We start from the raw sequence: 20469 nt of genomic DNA, 5'->3' as shown, positions 1-20469 counted from the left end.
CACTAATTTGTGCAACATTTGATCATATATATTAGCATTGCCAATAAAATGGTACTTAGTTAAACTGAGCCTGCATTAGCCGTGAGCACTAGTTAAGAAGTGAAACTTTGATCTAACTCGGTCTCAGGAAGGAAATCTCGGGGCCCTAGAAGGCAGTTTTGCATACATTTACATCACCAGATGCTGGGTTCATGAAACGGTCGGAAGGCAAACTTGTTGAAGCTGAAGTTTGTTCCCAGAAAGTGTAATATTAGGCCTTGGTGGTCCAAAGATAACGCCTCAGGAAATGTATTCTAGACACATCTGACAAAGACTGCGTTTGGTTGTGATTCTGACATTGAGTGAGAAATGAACAAACATTTGCTGACAGTCACAAGCAGACAACATGGCGGAGTTTGTTTGCAGCAGCCTGATGGTAGTACATTGCTGCAAAAGGTATGTGGGTCTCCAGGAGTTGATTTCATGAAAAATACATGCCTACATATACTGCTTGTGCTTTTCCTGAGGATTTATTTTCCTCTGCTTGACGACGTCATGTCAGTCTGTCAATATCAAAACACTTTTAACTGTTGTGAGATGTTGTGAAAGCCTCAAGAGAGACGTGTTGCTTCAGAAGAATTCAGCTTAATCTCCGAGTGAATATCCAGTGGGAGGTGAGGAACTTTTTTCCCATAGTGTTTAAAAGTACCTGTGAAAAGTAGCACTGAATGTAGCCTCCCTTGACAAATACATCACACTGCTTTTAAATCTTTTATGTGCCCACAGAGCTGTTGATAAAAGCAGCCTGTACATAACAGCCCATATGTGTAGGCTGTGTGCGATTTGGCTAGCATGGCTGTGGCTAACAAAGACTGCATTTGACCCTAAAACACAACTTGCATTCCTTCGGAGCATATTGATACAGTATGAAAAGAAATGCCTTTTAATTTTTTTATTTTTTTTTATTTTTTTTTGCTGATGTGCACTTTTGGCCACAAAAAAAAAAAAAAAAAAAGATTAATAAGATTTGTTTCCTGATCAGCAAATCAGCATATTACAATGATCTTGTGACACTGAAGACAGAAGTAATGATGCTGAAAATTCACATTTTAAAATATATTCACATAGATAACAGTAATTTTACTCTATTAAATAAATGTGCGCTAATGGAGCATAATATTCTGTCATGATTCTGCCCTCGTGTCCTTGATTTTTCCTAGTCTTGAGGCAGGATCATGACAGACCCGTGTTTTGTGTACAAGCGCATGGCCTTGTCTTTGGGCCATGTGCTTGTGTTGTCTCGTTCCCTTGCCCCGCCCCCCTTGTTATCCTAGTCGTGTCGTGATTGTCCTATCTGTAACACCTGTCGTGTCTTGATTAGTTCCCCTATTTAGATCTCCTAGTGTGCTCTGTCTTGCGTCGGTTCATTGTACTACTTATGTGTTCTACGCTTGTGATTGTACCTCTGAAGTCCCTGTATAACCGTGAGTGTTATTTGTAGTTAGTGTTCTCTAGTTTTGAGTCTTTGTTTATCTTGTCTGATCAGTCCTGTTTAGTATTTGTTGTATCTGCCCTAGTCCTGTTTTCCCCCTTGTGGGTTTTTGTTTTCCCCTTTTTTGTGATAAACCTGTTTGTGTTGTAAATCCTGTCTGCACCTGAGTTCCTCCCTACCAAAACCGTGACAGAATGAACCGACCACCAAGGAACTCAGCAGACAGGAGGCAATGCTGGATGGCATCAGCCAGCCAGCGAGATTGTTTTGAGGGCTCTCGCCTTGTGGTGTTCCGGGGGACCAGGGGAGGTCGTTCCGGAGCGAGCGGGCGAGAGGAGGAGCCCCAGAGGTCCCCACCTACCCAGCTGCCGGCGATCCCGGAGGGTCGTGTCCTGGCCGTGGCAACCCTGGGGGGTCAGGCAAGCCCCTCCCAGAGTCCTGAGGTGCCCTCCTCAGCCAGCAGTCTCCCCATGAAACGAGGGAGACGGTTTTCATGGGAGTCAACTTCTGAGTCTTCGGCGTCCGAGACTGCCCTGCCCGAGACCAAACTCCCCCAACCCGCCTCTGACCCAGCTGTGGCCTCTGCACCGCGCCCAAGGAGGAAGAGGAGGAAGAGGGGGAATGCCGGTCCTGTGACCCTGTCTCCTCCCGTGCCAGCAGCGGAGAGCGCTGGCGTGCCCGTGCCAGCAGCGGAGAGCGCTGGCGTGCCCGTGCCAGCAGCGGTGGGCGTTCCCGTGCCAGCAGCGGAGAGCGCTGGCGTGCCCGACCCAGCAGCGGTGAGCGTGCCCGAGCCAGCAGCGGAGAGAGCTGGCGTGCCCGTGCCAGCAGCGGTGAGCGCTGGCGTGCCCGAGCCAGCAGCGGTGAGCGCTGGCGTGCCCGAGCTGGCAAAGAAGAGGGCAGTATGCAAGTCGGCAGTCGTGAGAGCGCAGGAGAGTGCCGCGGCCGACTCTGCAGCAAAGACTTTAGTTCAGTGTATCTCATCTCGTAAGGAGATGCCAATTGTCTTAGCGGCTAAAGCCTTTTCTGATTATTTGTCTAGTCTTGTCCGTATCCTAGAAGTCCCCGTCAGTCCTGTCTTGTCCTCAGACCCTGTCCCCAGAAATCCCGAGTGTCCTGATGTCGTCTCCCCGTGTCCTGTAGATGTCGTCTCCCGTGAGTGTTGCCCCGTGTCCTGCTGATGAAGTCATGTATCCTGTTGATGTGGCCCCGTGTCCCGTAGATGTCCCGTGTCCTGTTGTCCCCCCGTGTCCAGTAGATGTTGCCCCGTGTCCCGTAGATGTCCCGTGTCCAGTAGATGTTGTCGTCCCGTGTCCAGTAGATGTTGTCCCCCCGTGTCCAGCTGTCGTCTCCCCGCGTCCCGTAAGTCTTGCCCCGCGTCCCGTAAGTGTTGCCCCGCGTCCCTTGTCTGCTCCTATCATGTCCCCTGTCAGTTGTCCCGAGACCCCTCCCCGCCCCTCACCACCCAGACCTGCCCGTACCCCCCGTCGTCAGCCTTCGTCCTGTCCTCCTAAAACTCCTGCCCCACCCACTCACCCTGGTCTGTCCCCCATGAACTTTGTGGTCCCGCCTCCTCCCCTTCCCTGTTTGTTTTTTTTGATTTGTCACCCTAACCCTGCCGTCGTGTATTCATGTCTGCCTTTGTTATTATTTGTCATGTCTTGTTGGTTTGTGTCGGTGTCCCAGTCTGTCATGTCAGTCGTGTCCCGTGTTTGATGTTCCCTTGAGGAGCGTCTGGAACCCGCTCCTTAAGGGAGGGGTTCTGTCATGATTCTGCCCTCGTGTCCTTGATTTTTCCTAGTCTTGAGGCAGGATCATGACAGACCCGTGTTTTGTGTACAAGCGCATGGCCTTGTCTTTGGGCCATGTGCTTGTGTTGTCTCGTTCCCTTGCCCCGCCCCCCTTGTTATCCTAGTCGTGTCGTGATTGTCCTATCTGTAACACCTGTCGTGTCTTGATTAGTTCCCCTATTTAGATCTCCTAGTGTGCTCTGTCTTGCGTCGGTTCATTGTACTACTTATGTGTTCTACGCTTGTGATTGTACCTCTGAAGTCCCTGTATAACCGTGAGTGTTATTTGTAGTTAGTGTTCTCTAGTTTTGAGTCTTTGTTTATCTTGTCTGATCAGTCCTGTTTAGTATTTGTTGTATCTGCCCTAGTCCTGTTTTCCCCCTCGTGGGTTTTTGTTTTCCCCTTTTTTGTAATAAACCTGTTTGTGTTGTAAATCCTGTCTGCACCTGAGTTCCTCCCTACCAAAACCGTGACATATTCTTCTTTCAGACATAAACAAATAAAAATTCTCACCCTAAACTTGGTAGTAGTATTTATTTATTTATGCAGACTGTATAAATAACAGGCATATAAGATGCTTTTTCTCTCAGTGTCTGTTTATGTTTCCCCATCCAGTGGTGAACAGTTAATATTATTTGTGTGGAGATCATCATCATTTTGATAACACATGACAGTGTCATCCCATAAATCATCTACAGTTTAATTGGTGTGCAACTACTGTAAACTAATTTAGTGCAAATCCATCATAATCCAGATTGTTTTCCACATTTGTTTCCCTCAAACATCAGGGAACACTGGATTGTGTTGAGCTATTTTCAGAAATGCAAGTATGCATAGAGTTATATATTTTCATGTGAAACTCTTGCCAGGAAAGCCACTTTGACATTGTTATGCGCTTATTGGATGTTTGGTTGCTAGGTAACCATCTCTTGAAAAAGAAATCTCTGACACTTTCCCTTTATATTGTTCCACATCTATATCTAAATAGACACTGGTAAGTTAGAGACTGCGTCCTAACACAGTTCTAGCATTATTTTCTCAGCCTGAGCTGTACATATACAGCTAACCTTCAGCTGCGGGGTCTGTGGCCAAACAGGTGCTGAATAGAGCACATGATGACACATCCTCATCCTGAACCAGACGGCATGTTCAAGTGCAAGCCCTCAAAGATGTCCTCAGCTCACTAATTGTGATCTTTTGTCCATCATTGCTTTTGTCCGCAAGTATTATAATTACATTTTACGGCAAAATAGATGTAATTACAGAGGAGCTAAAAGGGTTGATTTGATCAGACGGTGAGGGCTTATAAACACTGCAGGATTTGCGTGCTAATCAGGCATGCCAGGTTCTCTTGGGATGTTTCTGCCAATTTCACCCTTCCGTGAAAAAAAAATGTACTTAAATTTTTTTTTGGAGCATGTTTAAGTGTGTGTGTGTGTGTGTGTGTGTGTGTATACAATTTTTTTTTTTTATAATATGGACTGAATTGATCAAAAGTGACAGTAAAAACATTTATAGTGTTACAAAACATCTTTTCAAACAATTCTGTTCTTTTGAACTTTCTATTTATCAAAAAGTTTCCGTAAAAATATAAAGCAGTACTGTTTTCAACAATGCTAATAATAAGAACATTTTTTGATCAAATAAATGCAGCCTTGATGGGTAAAAAAAAACTACTCTCAAAAACATAAAAAACAGATTCCAAACGTTTGAAAGCTAGTCTATGTATACACACATGACATGCTTTGATGTTCAAAAACACACTTTTTTTCAAATATTGTACATAATTATAGGACTTCTATGCCCCGCCTCTCTCAAACACGTCATTTTCTAAAAAAGTCCCTCCTTCGGTAAAGACTATAATAATTTACAATATTTGAAACAAATTGTGTTTTTTGAACATCAAAGCATGTCATCATATTCTGTTACACCAAATACAAAAATTAATGATCTTTAAAAAAGCATTATATGACCAGTGATGAAATGTACATTCTGCACTCCTGTGATGCCATGCAGCATAAAACTGTCAGAATCCAGGTATAAGAGCTCTTCAGTGGCTGGCATTTAATCACCCCACCCAGCAATAATCCACTTTTGAGCATGATGAGCTTTCTCATCAGGACTCTTTTTGGATTGTGTTTTTTCCCAAAAAAAATAAAAAAAACTTAATCTCAAGTCATGTTGTGATTTTTGGAAGGATTTCTTCATAAATGGCTCAATGGCTGGACGTAAACTGAAACTGAAAGAGTTTCAGTAGGAGAGCGAGATACTGTACATACTGTAAGTGATAACACAGCAAACAGAGCTGTAGGGGGAAAGCGACCTGGCATTTCAATAATGATACCATTTCCACCTGATTCACTGCATTTTGCAATAATCGTGGGCGAGAGGAGAAATATGACTGTAAGTCTCCCAAGTTCTCACTAGCATAACTGAATGTTCACACCCTGAGGCAATCAGGAAACAATGAGATGTGTGGAGAATTTTCTTATTGTCCTCATCAGTGCCAATTAGTTATCTCAATTCCGCAGCATTGTTTTGCAAATTTACATTTAATCAGAGTGAGTTCCATAATCCTGTCTAATTTACAAAGTATGTAACGACAAAGCATGCAATTAAAAGATGTTAAGAACAATCGTGAACTCGTTTTTGTTTTGGGACACACTGTTTTTGTATTGCAAAAAATCAGTCGCCATTTGAATGAAGACTTTAAGCTCCAAATACAAGGGCTTAAACTGTTTGTGTGTGTGGGGGGTGCATGAAAGGTTCATAATGCTGAGAGACCTATAAAAGGAAATACAGCATGATAAAACAGACATTCCCTTGGCCGTTCTGTGGTCCTCCATAAAACACAACACACACCCCACTCAGATCATTTCAGACTATATAGACACTCAGCAATCATTTGGCCTGTCATCTTGTTGCAGACATCTAAGCATATGCATGAAACAGAAAAAAGTATGTCTCTGCTGAAATGCTAGTTAGATCTAGCACAAAGAGACAGGAATGACATGAAGATGCTTTTAGCCTCAGAGTAGCCTGAGTAGAGAGTTTGAGCTGTCAGCATTAGTCAAGGGATTCGTCAGAGTTCAAGACATCTTTATTTCATTCTTATTTCACATCCCTTGAACTAGCATTATACCTTCAAGTTCCTGGGTGGAAAACGTGCGCCATCCCAATTTTAAACACCTCCTTTGATCTTTTCTCTGCAGACTGTTCCAAGCCCAGTGTCTCCAAGGGCTCTTCAGCCATGAACATGCCCCAGTCATTTGGCACTGCGATGGGTTTCTCTTTATCAGAGACCCTGCCTGCTGCCAGCCTGCCTAACGTGCCCCACAATGGTTCGGATCAAGGATCTCTGTTAACTGCTGAAGACAGCATCACTTACTTAGCACCCATGGCAGACACCAATAAATGCTGGCCCATCCGGCCAACACTGCGGAATGAACTTGACACATTTTCAGTTCATTTCTACATCTTCTTTGGACCCAACATCTCCATCCCTCCAGACAGGGCAGCGATATTTGCCATCAACCTAATGCCGGTGCTGGACAGTGGAGGTGTCCTCAACATGGAACTCAAACTCAATGTGGTGAGTTAAAATTGTTTTATTTTTTACCTACGGAGTAGTTTTTATCTTAGTGCAAAAAAACCCCAAAACAATAAACAATATAAAAACAATAAAAAAACAATAAACAATATAAAAAAAGTATGTATTTGTATTTATTTGATAAATGCCACAAACTGTAATTGTAAATTGTTTTAAAAGGAATGGTTTTATGTTAAGCACTGTATTTATTTTATTATTTGTGGGTGGCAAAAAATATAATGCAGTTCGATACAGTGTTGACTGAGAAACGTTATGCAAAACATTGATCATACTCACATTTTAATGTGATTTTTCTAAAAGTTATCTATTGATAATCAAAGTAAATCAAAGACGGTTCAGTAAATCTTGAAATATTACTATCAATATGAAATGTATTGTTATTAGTGCTGTCAAAAATGCGATTAATCGCATCCAAAATAAATGTTTTTGTTTACATAATATATGTGTGTGTACTGTGTATATTTATTATTAATAACATATAAATACACACACATACATGTATATATTTCAGAATTTTTTTGTATATTGTTTATACTGTTTATATATTAAATTTAATACATTTTATTCATATAAATATATACATGTAAATACATGTCAATATTTTCAAAATGTATACTGTACGTGTGTGTCTTTATATAAAGATAATAAATATATACAGCACACACACATGTATTATGTAAACAAAAACTAATTTTGGATGCAATTAATCATGATTAATCATTTGACAGAAATCTAGATCTCCATGTTGCAACAGCTCAAAACTGTTCAGTCCATTCACATTTGAATCATCTATTTTCAGTGTCCACTTTTCTTAACTTCACACTCACACTAGACATGACAAAGTATTGCAAATAATTTCAACTTTGTGTCAGCACATCATATATAGAACAAGCCAGCAGTTTTCTGTCTGGGATTTGTCGCGCCACGCAGCATCCACTTATTATAATCGATGATTAGAATTTGTTACGCCACTCATATCCGGTGCAGACAATATGTAAGTTAACGTTGCTTTCTGATGCTGTGTTTGAATCTTCATGCAACATTATTTGAAATTAGCGCGGGCCAAATATTTTTCTCTTGCGGGTCGCCTATTGAGAATCCCTGCTCTACAAGAATCCTCTACATACAGTACACTCTTTTACATTTTTACTTAATTTATATCCAGGTTAACATTCAAAGTCAAATTATTTTTTTAATTTTTATTTTACCTTCTGAAGTATGTCTACTTTATGTTAGAATAGATTACCTTGTACCAGCCACCGTGGTTCTTGTCAGAGCGAATGCATTTATAATCTGTAATACCCTTAAATCTGAGTGATTTACATATACTTGCCTAAAATCCATCAAAAAGATACCTCCTCTCAAAATGGTAGAGATTTTGCTTTATTATTTGCTTTATTTTGTTTTATTACTTACCGTCTAGAATCTTTCTTTTTCATTAACACAAATTCCCACAATTATCATATCTCATGTCTCAGTACACTTCAGTCGTAGAAAATCGTGCTAGTGTAATTTCAGCTTCAGCAAAATCTATATATAATAGTATCGGACCTTGTCTACATTCTGTGTGTGTTTATATATTTATGAATATCTTTAATGCAGTGTTCTTCCATCTGCTGAAAAGATCGGGCATTTGGTGAAATACCTATTGGGACTCACGTAGAATCACACAGGCACTTCTAAGGTGTTTGAAGGATTATGAATAATTCAGATCTTTACATTTCTCCCAAACCAAGAGCCCATATGGCATTTAACTGAGTAAGGGTTACGGCTCAGGTGCTCTTCAGCTAAATTCTTGTGGGTGGCAGAGACGTGATGCACCATAGCCTGATTAATATCAAATGTTAGCAAGTGTCAGCCTGTTCTCACAGCATGAGATGTGTAAAACTAAAAGGGGGATGGTTGCAAATGTCACCATGCTTGTTCGTCTCAGGTGCTTGGTGAAAGTGTTGTCTTCTAGTTGTTGATAATGTGTATCTGCCTGCATCTGTGTGTCACTAAAAAGTCCTTAAAAGTTTCTATGCCAAGTCCACATGTCCAAACAAACAGAAGACGTAACATGGACCTATTTATTAGTTGATATCTCACGCCTCCACTGAAACCTTGTTGAAGGCCACAGTTCTCTCGACAGCCTCCATTTCTCTCACATTGAATTGATGCATTTAATGAATGTTTCCTAGAGTGGCACTGAACAGGAAAAGGAGTGAAGAATGAGCTCTCTGTGGCAAAGGTTACTTTAAAAAGCCACATACGAGGCTTTCAGTAGCTGAAAGGTGGGATGTTTGGCAGCGAGAGTGAATGCTTTGAGATGCCTGAGCGGTTAGGATTGTATTGTTGAGGAGGGAGGGGATGATAGCTGGTGATGAAGAAGGGAGAGTGAGTGCTTGGTAACAGGTTTCTTGACAGCTTAAATGCCTGCGACTGCATTGGTGTGAAGAGTCATCACATAATGGCCCTATTTCCCAGAGTTGGTGATTCTTATAAAAAATTCAGTCTCTGAGAACATAATACGACTTTTATTGAGGAGCTCTTGACTTGTTAAATATTCAAGTCAAACATCTAAACAAAGTATGAAGTTGTATCTGTATTGTCTTAAAGTTATATTAAGGGTTCAATGCAAGTTTAACCCAGTTGACAGCATTTGGGGCATAATGTTTGTTTGAACACAAAAATAAAAAAATAAAATACAATGGGCTTGTGTTTAGTTTTCTTTAAAAATGGAGGTTATTAAAGGCACTTGCAAGAATGTGCCTTTCAAAGGCACAATGGAAGTAAATGGGGTCAGTATTTAGAAGATTTAAAAGCATAAAAAGCATCTACATTTTTATATTTAATAATTTTTGCAGTCATTTTAGGGCTTATTGTTATTTTACGGTTTATGACATTACAATTTAATAATTTTATGTAAAACTGGAAATACTTTACTGTATGAGTGAGTAGTAGAAGTGTTCTGTCATGCGAGAACAGACTAATCAAAGGTAACTAAGCTTGTCGTGAAAATGCATGCAAAACGCCACAAGCATTCTCCCTGACCTTGCACAGCATCTCTGTGAGAAGAATCACTGGTGAAACGCATTCTTGCGTAGGTCCCACTGCCAGCTGTGTGCCTGTGTGTCCATGCTGAGTGTTCCCTCGGTAAGGGAGTAGAGCAACTGGCCGTGAGTGGATTCTGGAGAGGCAAACAGATCTACCTGAGTGGTTTCGAAACGTTTCCAAATCAGCTGGACCATCTGGAGATGGAGTCGCCACTCTCCCTGGAGCGTAGCTTAAGATAGGTCGTCGGCCGTTTGGTTGAGCAGAACCTGAATGTAAATTGCATAAAAAAAGTGACCTCAGAAACTTCTGACTCCAAAGGAGGAGGTGGCGGGTGAGTTGCAACATGCAACAGGAGTGCAGACCACCTTGTCAGTTGATTTATGCAATGGTAGCTATGTAGCGTATCGCTAAAAAACTCTAGGCAATTGATATGCCAGTGCATTTTGGGGCCCGTCCACACCTCTGACACTGCTTGCCCGTTGTACATGGCTTTCTAACCACAGCGTGCCTGGAGACCTGTTCTAGGGGCACTCCTGCACAGAGGAACGTAAAGGCCCCGGTATACTCGCTCATTGTTTGGGGGCAAAAAGTAGTTTGAAAAGGCTGAGCGACGGTATACTGTTTTCGAACATTCTGACTCCCGCGCTGCTGGACGTGGGGTGTAGATTAATGTAAACGTGTTGCGACGCTTCCGTGTATCCCTTAAACACAACAATGATGAAATGATGAAGTAAATGATTGTCTAGCCTAGTGAACCAAACTGAGAGAACATTTTGAAGGCTAAGGAAACCTTTGCAGGTGTTTTGAGTTAATAAGCTGATTGGCATGTCACCACATTCTAATTTGTTGAGATAGTAAATTGGTGGATTTTTGTTAAATGTGAGCCAAAATCATCACAATTAAAATAACCAAAGACTTAAACTACTTAAGTCTGTGTGCATTGAATTTATTTAATACACGAGTTTCACAATTTCAGTTTATTTTTTTAAATAAATGAACTTTTTCACCACATTCTAATTTATTGAGATGCACGTGTATTGTTTTCTTGCTTGATTTTTGTTGAATGAGAAACAAACCAGGGACAGAACACACCCACTGATCGTGTAACCGCCACGGACCAATCAAAGCTCAAAGATGTTTAGGAGCCAAAACAAACTTCCCCAGGAAGTTCGCTTTGGTCAGCTGTTTCGAACTGCCAAAACAAACTCAAAACAAACTTATTTTCGGCCTAAATTTATTTGAAATGAAGTCATATCAGTTTGTTCTTCGGTTTCGTTTAAGTATATCGGCGCATTAAGATCTGACTTCAGTGCTGAAACGGTCTCATATGTAATAGCCCTTGCAGTGTAAGTGCTGATACAGCTGCCATATGCCCCAATAACTTTTAAAAAATTCAGTTGGACTGCAGACCTGGCCTTGAACAAATTCAAGCAGGTCAGCGCCAACCACGCATATTCCTCTGTGAGGCATGTTGTCTGTTCGACCGAATCCAACTCTATATTGAGAAAGGAGATCCTCTGCATTGGGGAAAGTTTGCTCTTTTCCCAGTTGACCCTAAGACCCAACAGACTGAGGTGCTTGCACAACTGATCTCGAGACTGTCCTAGTATAAACCAATCGTCGAGATAGTTGGGCATGCTGCACTCTGCTCACCCTGCTCTCTGAGGGGAACAAGAGACAGGGACAGCCTGAATGCCAGGACCTTGTACTGGTATACCTGTCCTTCAAATGCAAATCTGAAATTTAAATGGTCTGTGGCATGAAAGGATTGACCCATGAATGTGCGCATCCTTCAGGACAATTGCTGCAAACCAATCCCGAGGACGGACGCACCCGGAAATACGTTTCTGCATCAACATCTTGGGTTGTGTTTCCAGAAACCTTCTTAATATTACATCGTTCATAAGTTATACCTTAATATGACCCTTTATGCTAATACGTATGCACCGAAATGTTCTTAGTTAAGTATACCTTCTGTAAGTCATTCGTTCATAAGGTTAGTCTTGAGCACTCTTTAGCTTTACCTTATCGCTGTTCACAGTTCAATCTGCTATTGGTCACCTCTGTGCAAAAAGCTTTTTCACATTTCAGTCTATACAATTATAATTCTGTGGCAAGAAAAAGTGCAGAACCAAATAAATATTACAATTCTAAAGCTGTAATACACCCAGTGTTCAGTTAGTGCTCAATTAATTGAAGTGTTTTTATGCAAAGAATAAAACTGTCATTATAGCCTACTGATGGTTTTTAGTTTTTCCATTATAATATACAAAGGCTGGAAAACCATTAGGAAGCACATAATTAGAAGTCTATTGAAAGGGAATATATGTGATGGGGAGTTTGGTCAAACTATGGCAGCGAGAGCGAATACTTGTCGAAAATCGAAGACAGCTGATCCATTCGTCATGCCACCGATTACATACACTATTGGTTATGCCTTTCACCAGGCACAAAGTGATGGAGGCACATCAAGGCTTCCATGCTATTGCAGGTGTCCTGTGAGTGATTGACATTGTGGACGGGAAACTATACCCATCGACAGCCCATCAGCACTCAACCAGGCCTTTGTAATATATATGAACATGATAATATAAATGACCCTTTCAAAAGCAAGCAAAGCCAAACAGCCAATTAATGTAGCTGGTTAAGGCCTAATAATTTTGGCCTTGAGGTTGCAGGTTCACACACTTGCAAAATTATACATACATACATGCATGCATACATAAACACACACACTCACACACACACATATATATATATATATATATATATATATATATATATATATACTATCACCATCTCCTGAAGAGTAGATCTCTCCACTTCTGGGTTCACTGTTTCAGACACAGGGAGCCGCCCTCTGCGACGAGCAGGCTGGGGCACTGGGCACATCTGGGCAGGATGTGTCGAATCATCTCTGTCTGCTTCTGTGCAGCTGAGAACTGCTGGGCAAAGCTCTGAACAGAATCACAGAAGAGGCCGATCTGGGACAAAATTGCATCGCTACCAAATACTGAATACCCCTTCGCTGCGCCACCATCGTGGGTGGTGAGGGAGGAGGAACCAGCAGGCCGGTTTCTGGAAGTAAAAGGTGCCGTCCAGAATCTGGTGAGCTCCTCATGCACTTCCGGGAAGAAAGGCACCGGGGCAGGGTGCTGTGAACCAGCGGCTCTTTCAGGGAAATGCTCTTTTATTGCTGAGGCACGCAGGGGAAATGGCCCCTTCCAGCACAACAGGGGGTAGTGCAGCCTGAAGTGCACAACCCACTCGACACAGGAACAACCACTGCTGAATCGCTGTCCGCCAACACCAGAAGCTTCCCAAGAGCACATTGAATTCGTAGCTCACTGAAGACACTAGGATGGAGAAGAACGAAGTTGTCGCTCGGCTCTCAAGCCAAAAGCTGGTATGCATTGGACCAACGGCAGCTGGATGCAATAATTGCATGCCAATGTGCATTGGCTCGTTTAGTTACACTTGAAGTAGATTGGTCTCTCGAAGCGAGGTCCCAATTAGTTGGTCACCGACGTGACATCAAGAGTGACCGACAGAAAGGGAACAAAATTACCATCCAATCACAATTCATTAACTTGCAGTAAGTGAGGGCATGATGGATGGAATCCAGCTGAATGACCAAATAGAAGTGGTTTCTCAGCCACGTGCCCAATATTCAAATAGACACAACTGTCAAAATGTCTATTCTGTGGAGAATCTCATGTAAATACAGTTGTCTATCGCTTAAGTGAACGTAAACAGGTGGGTGGAAACCGGATTATGTGTAAGTATATTACATTCATTTGGTCTTAAAGGGACAGGAGCCTAATTAAATACCTGTCTCATTAATGTTTATCAAACAACAAAAGATGTTAAATAAAGTATACTTCAAAAATTAAAATAAATATACTTTATTATTATTATTATTCAGGTTTTTTTTGGTAACATTAATTAGGCCACAAATGCTGTTGACTGAGTTTTTTTTATATTTTATTATTCATTTATTTTTGCAAGAACTTAAAAAAAATGTTCTCTGCTCCATTTTTCAACTAAAATGGGTTTGGATTATGAAGGAGAAAATTCATTTTTTCTATTCATTACTTTGGAAGGTATATGAAGACTGGTGGTATATTTGTCTTTTACTGGCCCTCAAGGGTATTTTAAAGTTTTTTTTTAAAAAGGTGAACCACAGACCAACCTTGTGAGTGGGTGAATGGTCGTAAAGTAAATGATTTTCATCTTCTAGCCATATGCTACCTTCAGGGAAATATCTTTATAAGACGGTTAGATGATGGATGTCTGCTCCATTGGCATATATCTCAGGTTCATGAGCACCACACTTAATAGGAGCCATTCCTGTTTCTACCGGCAGTCACCTAGCCTCTCCTGGACTCAGGGCAAGTCATCAGAAAGTTGGACAGAGCAGACAATGGAAAAGTGAATTGTAGCACAAAGTATATTATGGAGGAATAGCTCCCGACTGAGTTTTTCCTCAAACAGAAGTCAGTAGGGGGGAAATGGCATGTTTGCACTGTTGGAATGGTACACAACAGGTAAATGTCTTCAGGTTTGCATTATTTCTCTCGGTTTGTTAGAAAAGGTCCATCTGATCAGTCCTAGATTCACCTCGCTGCCCTTCAGATTCCAGTTTCCACTCCTGATTACATCATCAAGGGAAATCATGCCTACACCTCAACACATAACCTTAAAGGGAAGAACAAAACAAAACTGCTTCATGAGTCACTACATGTGAGATCTGAACTAACAACCTCCCGATCTCCGGCAACAACTACATCACACTGCCACAACTTTGACATTTGCCAAAAAGAAATACCACACTGAGTCAGCGCAACCAAGTATAGCTGTAGCTTTGAGAGCATTTTTTTGAATACAAAAAAATCCACTCAATTATATTTTGTCAGAGTGGTCTTAAGGGCAGAAGCCAAATTTGGTGAGAATTGAACAATTTATAGAAAGAGTAGGAGTGTAGGACCACCAGTCGTGATACATTGGCAAGGAATTATAAATGGGGTATTGCTGGAATTCTCATAACCCAAAACAGAAACCTGGGTTATTTACAGGGGTTACAATTACTCCTGGGTATTCGTAAGCAGACATTTCGAACTGTACATATTAACTCTGGGCTAAAGATGTTATTTAATTTTTGCAAATCAGTATCACTGATTGGATGTATGTGGCACTTGACCCGTTTACATAGGATTAAGCCAATAGTAGCAATTTTTGGTGAAAATCTGAAAATGTATAATTTTCCGTCACAGAAAAAAAAAAAAAAAACATTTTCGGGTATTACTCTTTTAACTGTATTTTTAATTAAATAAACATAGTCTTTATGAACATAAGAAGGTTCTTTCAAAAACATAAACTAAAAAAAAAAAAATCTTACTGACCCCAAATGTGTTCCCAGTTGTGTTTATGCTAGACACATGAAAAGAAAAACTAGTCTAGAAAGATCTGTCCCGTGCAATATGATAAAAAGCGAGACACTCATAACAATAATGACTGAGATTTAACTGATCTAATTGTCATTCATCTAAGGTCTATAAAAACAACTAAAAATCAGTACTGTATTATTTTTTTAATTTTGCTTTTTTTTATTTTTATGGAAATTTAATAACAGTTCTAGCAGATATTGCTGTTGTGAGAATTTGAGCCTGCTGATGAAATTAAAGTCTGAATTTAGTATTTGATTCAAATATCATTTGAGTGACCACATATTCAACTTCTTACAGACTAGAGACTTGAGCAGACACACAGCAACTTGGAAAATATCCATGCAGTGCCTAAGGGCACATCATATCTGAAACCATTATCTCGGCAGTACAGGGCATCAGCGCTATTATATCGGTTTTTAAAATTGAGACATTTCATCAAACAAGCCTGTAATGCCACTTGTGCTGCTGCTGATTTCCTTGGCTCTCTGAGCAATTGTCACTTTCATTTCATTAAAAGAAAATTCCTCTTTTTTTAGACTTTTTAAAAGCTGCCATTTTGAGCAGATCCTGACATGAGGATCAGCCATTACTTCATCATTAGGGGTCGAGCACTGAAGCTGCTATGACAGCTACTGCATTCACTAGTACTCTTGTTATGTTATACTGCCCACTGGGAGCCACTAAAACCATTCAGAGTGTTGTTGTGATATTTGGCTGACTGGAATGGTTCTGAAAAATCTCCAGACCAGCTTTGTGGTCTTCCAATATTTTTTTTTTTATTTTTTTTTTAATGAACCACTTAAAGCATTATAAAAAATAAAATAAAAATTGCAACCATTACTCCAGTCTTCAGTGTGAAAGAAATCAGTCTATTCTGCTGGTTTGGTGCTCAAAAAACATAATTATCATCACCAATGTTGAATTCAGCTGTGCTGCTTAATTTATTTGTGGATACATTTCATGAATAGAAAAAAAAAAAAACTTTCGAATGATACACAGAGTTCGTTCAGTTTGTCCTCAAGCAGACATGTACGGATGACAGAAAGCCAAGAGGTGATTGCTGAGCCTGTGTGCTGGGCTAATGAGCTTCAGTATAGGCCAGAGGATAGAAAAGTGTGTACAGTATGTTTGTTGTGAGGAAGCCCACCTTTTGTGAAGGTGAATCTGTGAGTCTGTGTGCGTGTGTGTGTGTGTGTGTGTGTTAAATTGTTCCCCCCTCCGGGTGCTCTGAGTGGCTCTCATGGACAGTTTGAGGTCAAGCAGGACTCAGGCCTGCTGTCAGGTTTTAAGTGATTTCTGCAGGAGCAAAGTGCTCGTTGCTCACGAGGTAATTGCGTCCTTCAAGTAAGGTCCCTCAAGACATTTTAAAAACAAAGCCTGACAAACAAAAAATGTCAGTGTCAGGTGGACAAACAAAATAGCATTTGTAATTAGTAAGTAATGCTATAATACTGCAAACCGAATGTGAATTGGATAGCATCTCAGTAAAAATTCAGTACAGGAAAAATATATACAGATAATGATACAAATTAAACTTTGAATTATCTTAACTTCTTATTTTACAATGGAATGATAACCAACATGTAGACTGATTAAGTAGCAGTTTATGTATGTTGGACACTTAATATGTAGGTTGTACTGTACGTATGTGTGTGTGCTCATATAGGTGATGCTTTCTCAAATCTCATGTTTTAAATAATTTTATTAAATTACATTTTTACTGAAGTCCGATGCAAATTTATAGCCTTTTGTAATTATGTTAAAATTGAAACCCTTGACATGCACAGACTGTACATTATTGCTTTAAAAAGCCATTTTTTAACCTACGCTTTTTTATTCTAGATTATATTGTCCTATATCTTTGCAATAATGAAGATGCATTATGTGTCCCTTTTCCCTAATAAACTAGAAAAGTAAGTGGAAAAGTTCCAAGTTGAAATGGGTTCCGAGTTGTCAGAGGCTCTTATTAATTTACTAACATTTTCACGCACCGCTTAGATAACAGCGCTATTGGGATACTTGCCATAGAGATTAAGTACTTGCGTGCGACTAATATCTTTCTTAGTGCTTTGGGAAGCCAGTCTGATTCTGATAGCACTGCAGTTGAAAGACTTTGCAGTTTTTCTTTTTATACTCCATTGACTAAAGATGAAACGTTGAAAAAGGTCAGAGTACTGTCACATGAAAAGATCTGAAACAGACCGAAATAACTGGACCCCATCAGCTTTAAAGGAGAGCAGAGACACAGAGTGTTTTTATCTGATTTACCTCGATTTCCTTCCTTTCTCTGTGTCATTGTTCCTTTCTTGTTCTTCGATTTATTAAGCTCTCTGTGCTTCCCTAAATTAGATGTAATTCAGCCATTTTACTCTGGCAGCATTAAATGCTTTCAGTTTGGCCAGTGTTAAACAGTCAATCTAATAAAATGTGCTACTTGATTTTCTGTTTATTTTGATGGTTTGTATATTTTTAATTTATATATTCATGCATTATCATAAGGGTGCTGATATTTGAGAAAACAACACCATTGTCAGGGTGACATTGTCTTTATACAGCAGTTTAATAAACAGGAAATTAAATACCAAGTAACTTACATTTTAGACCTATATTGCTAGTTACTTTGTCTGTTTTTGCTCTGCCAATAAAAATAGTTTCAGATAAAGTCACGGCATAGCTGTTGTATGTCTATGAGTGAAAATCATTAATAGTGTTTTGTTACTCAACAAAAAAAAAACATTTCTTTTTTCTAAATGAACCAATGTGTATGATGCAGTGACTCATAAATATTTCATTTCTAAAAGAATTAGTGTTTCTAGACTAGTATGAAACGAACATTTACTGTATCTATTTGCTAAATGCATCTTAATGACCTTGTGCAAACAATTCATCCATGCATGTTTAATTTAACTTTTTGTTGGCTTGTAATTTTTAATCAAAATATCATACCAAGTAAACAACAGACTTCTCATTCAGATCTGCCTTCATCCAAATAACAACCGACAAATTGAACACTTACAATTGTTTTTCGTTTTAGATAATGCATTTCACGTGGATGTACCTCATAACACAAAATAAATTATCAGTAAAGATCAACAAGTACATTTACAAATGGCCAGAATCCATATAATGAAAAAAAAATGCATTCTATTGCAGTTGTTGGCAGAATATTAATTCTTAACAGCAAACACCGCTCATCATTGCTTCTTCTACTGTTGCAATCAATTCTTTCTACTCATCAGGTGTTGCCCTGTCTACTGAATGCCAATTCTGTGGTAGATGTGGCTTCTACGTTTGACAGCAGATGTGGAAACCATATTGTGGTCACTACAGTTTTGAAATGCATGGAGGAAACTTAGGAGGCTGTTAATTTTTAAACCGTCTTGAATGACAGCCAAGAGCTGCCTTGAGTGAACCCAGGTGGTCATCCGTCATTGTTAAAAACTGACATCCCTGATTGGGGTCTGGTCTGAGGCCAGCTCAACACAGGTGCTTGGCACAGCATTGACATTAAAGCACTCCATGCAGAATATCGAGCAAAAGAGAAGCCAGGAAATTTCAGTTGCTGTTGTACTGATTACTAAAAACATTGGCTCGATAAAAGCCTGTGGTTGAGACGCTCTTGGTTCATTTAGATTACATGGTTGCAGACAGTCCTATGTCACAGAAAGTGGCTCTTATTCTTCATTTTCTATTCTCAACAGCTGTCAGGCCTTATGCAAGAATAGACAATGTCAGAGATTCACAATGATGGATGACTAAAGCTTGCTAAATCAGACACAATAGATATAAGAAGAAAGAGACGTGGCATACAGCCAAGTATGGTGACCCATACTCAGAATTCATGCTCTGCATTTAACCCATCCAAAGTGCACACACCCAACAGTGAACACACACACCATGAACACACAACCGGAGCAGTGAGGAGCCATTTGTAGCTCAGTAGTGATATTGAGATTGGAGAGAGCACTGTACATTCACTCCCCCCACCTACAATTCCTGCTGGCCTAGACTCGAACTCACAGCCTTTGGATTACAAGTCCAACTCTCTAACCATTAGGCCACGACTTCCCAAATGTGAGCAGCATAGAAATTATCAGGGTATTGTTATTTTGTATGAATTAATTTGAAATTAGAATATGTATAGATAATGTGTTTCACTGTATATACACTGCATGGCCATTTGTATTTAAAAAAGCAAATACTGAAGAGTTTAAGAATAGGATTGGCTCATTATTGCAAATAACATGTTTCCGGCAAGTTGTATGTTTTGCAGTGATTCTTTTAGCCCTAAAGTACATAGCTTTTCACCTCTTAAATAACCATGTCATATTCCAGGATGACAATACCATTGGTCTTGTGAAATAGTTGTTTATTAAGCATGGGGAAGTCATGGCATAGTGGTTAGATAGTTTGACTCCTAACCCTAGGTTTGTGAGTTTGAGTCTCGGGCCAGCAATACCACGACTTGGGTGCCCTTGAGCTAGGCATTGAACCCCTAACTGCTCTCTGGGCTCTGCAGCATAAATGGCTGCCCACTGCTCTGGGTGTGTGTGCATTTTGCATGGGTTAAATGCAGAGCACAGATTCTGAGTATGGGTCACCACACTTGGCTGTATGTCACGTCACATGAGGAATCATTTACTTCTATGAATTGACCACCGCATTGGGAATCCAGTTCAGAAGTCTTTGGGATGTGCTTGAGACAACTTTACAGAGTGGTTTGATTGTCCCATTGTCAATATAAGTTATTAGCCAGAAATTTAAATACATTTAAAGGGGGGGGGGGGGGGTGAAATGCTCGTTTTCACTCAATATCCTGTTAATCTTGAGTACCTATAGAGTAGTACTGCATCCTTCATAACTCCAAAAAGTCTTTAGTTTTATTACATTCATAAGAGAAAGATAGTCTGTATCGATTTTTCCCGGAAAACCACTACCGGCTGGAGGCGTGACGTGTGGGCGGAGCTAAAGAATCACGAGCGCCAGTAGGCTTTTGCGTAGAGTGCGTTTGGAAGCTGTGACATTACCGTGAGGGAAAAACCATCATCCAAAAACAAACCATGGCTTACAGTCAGATTCAGCTGTTTCATCCCGAGGCTGAAACTGAACGAGAGCAGC

At 40.2% G+C, this 20469-nt stretch overlaps 1 protein-coding gene across 1 annotated transcript in view; it reads left to right on the top strand.

The window, feature by feature from the left end:
- LOC127958831 (transmembrane protein 8B-like) overlaps window positions 1-20469 on the top strand; it is a 119449-nt gene that overhangs the window by 77755 nt on the left and 21225 nt on the right. The window contains exon 6 of the mRNA XM_052557839.1: window positions 6471-6850. Coding sequence (XP_052413799.1) covers window positions 6471-6850 — 380 coding nt within the window. The remainder of the gene's footprint in view (window positions 1-6470; window positions 6851-20469) is intronic.

Source organism: Carassius gibelio, chromosome B5, assembly GCF_023724105.1.
Source record: "Carassius gibelio isolate Cgi1373 ecotype wild population from Czech Republic chromosome B5, carGib1.2-hapl.c, whole genome shotgun sequence".
NCBI classification, from domain to species: domain Eukaryota; kingdom Metazoa; phylum Chordata; class Actinopteri; order Cypriniformes; family Cyprinidae; genus Carassius; species Carassius gibelio.
The sequence above is the reverse complement of the archived record's forward strand: the minus strand, read 5'-3'. Positions and strand labels throughout refer to the sequence as shown.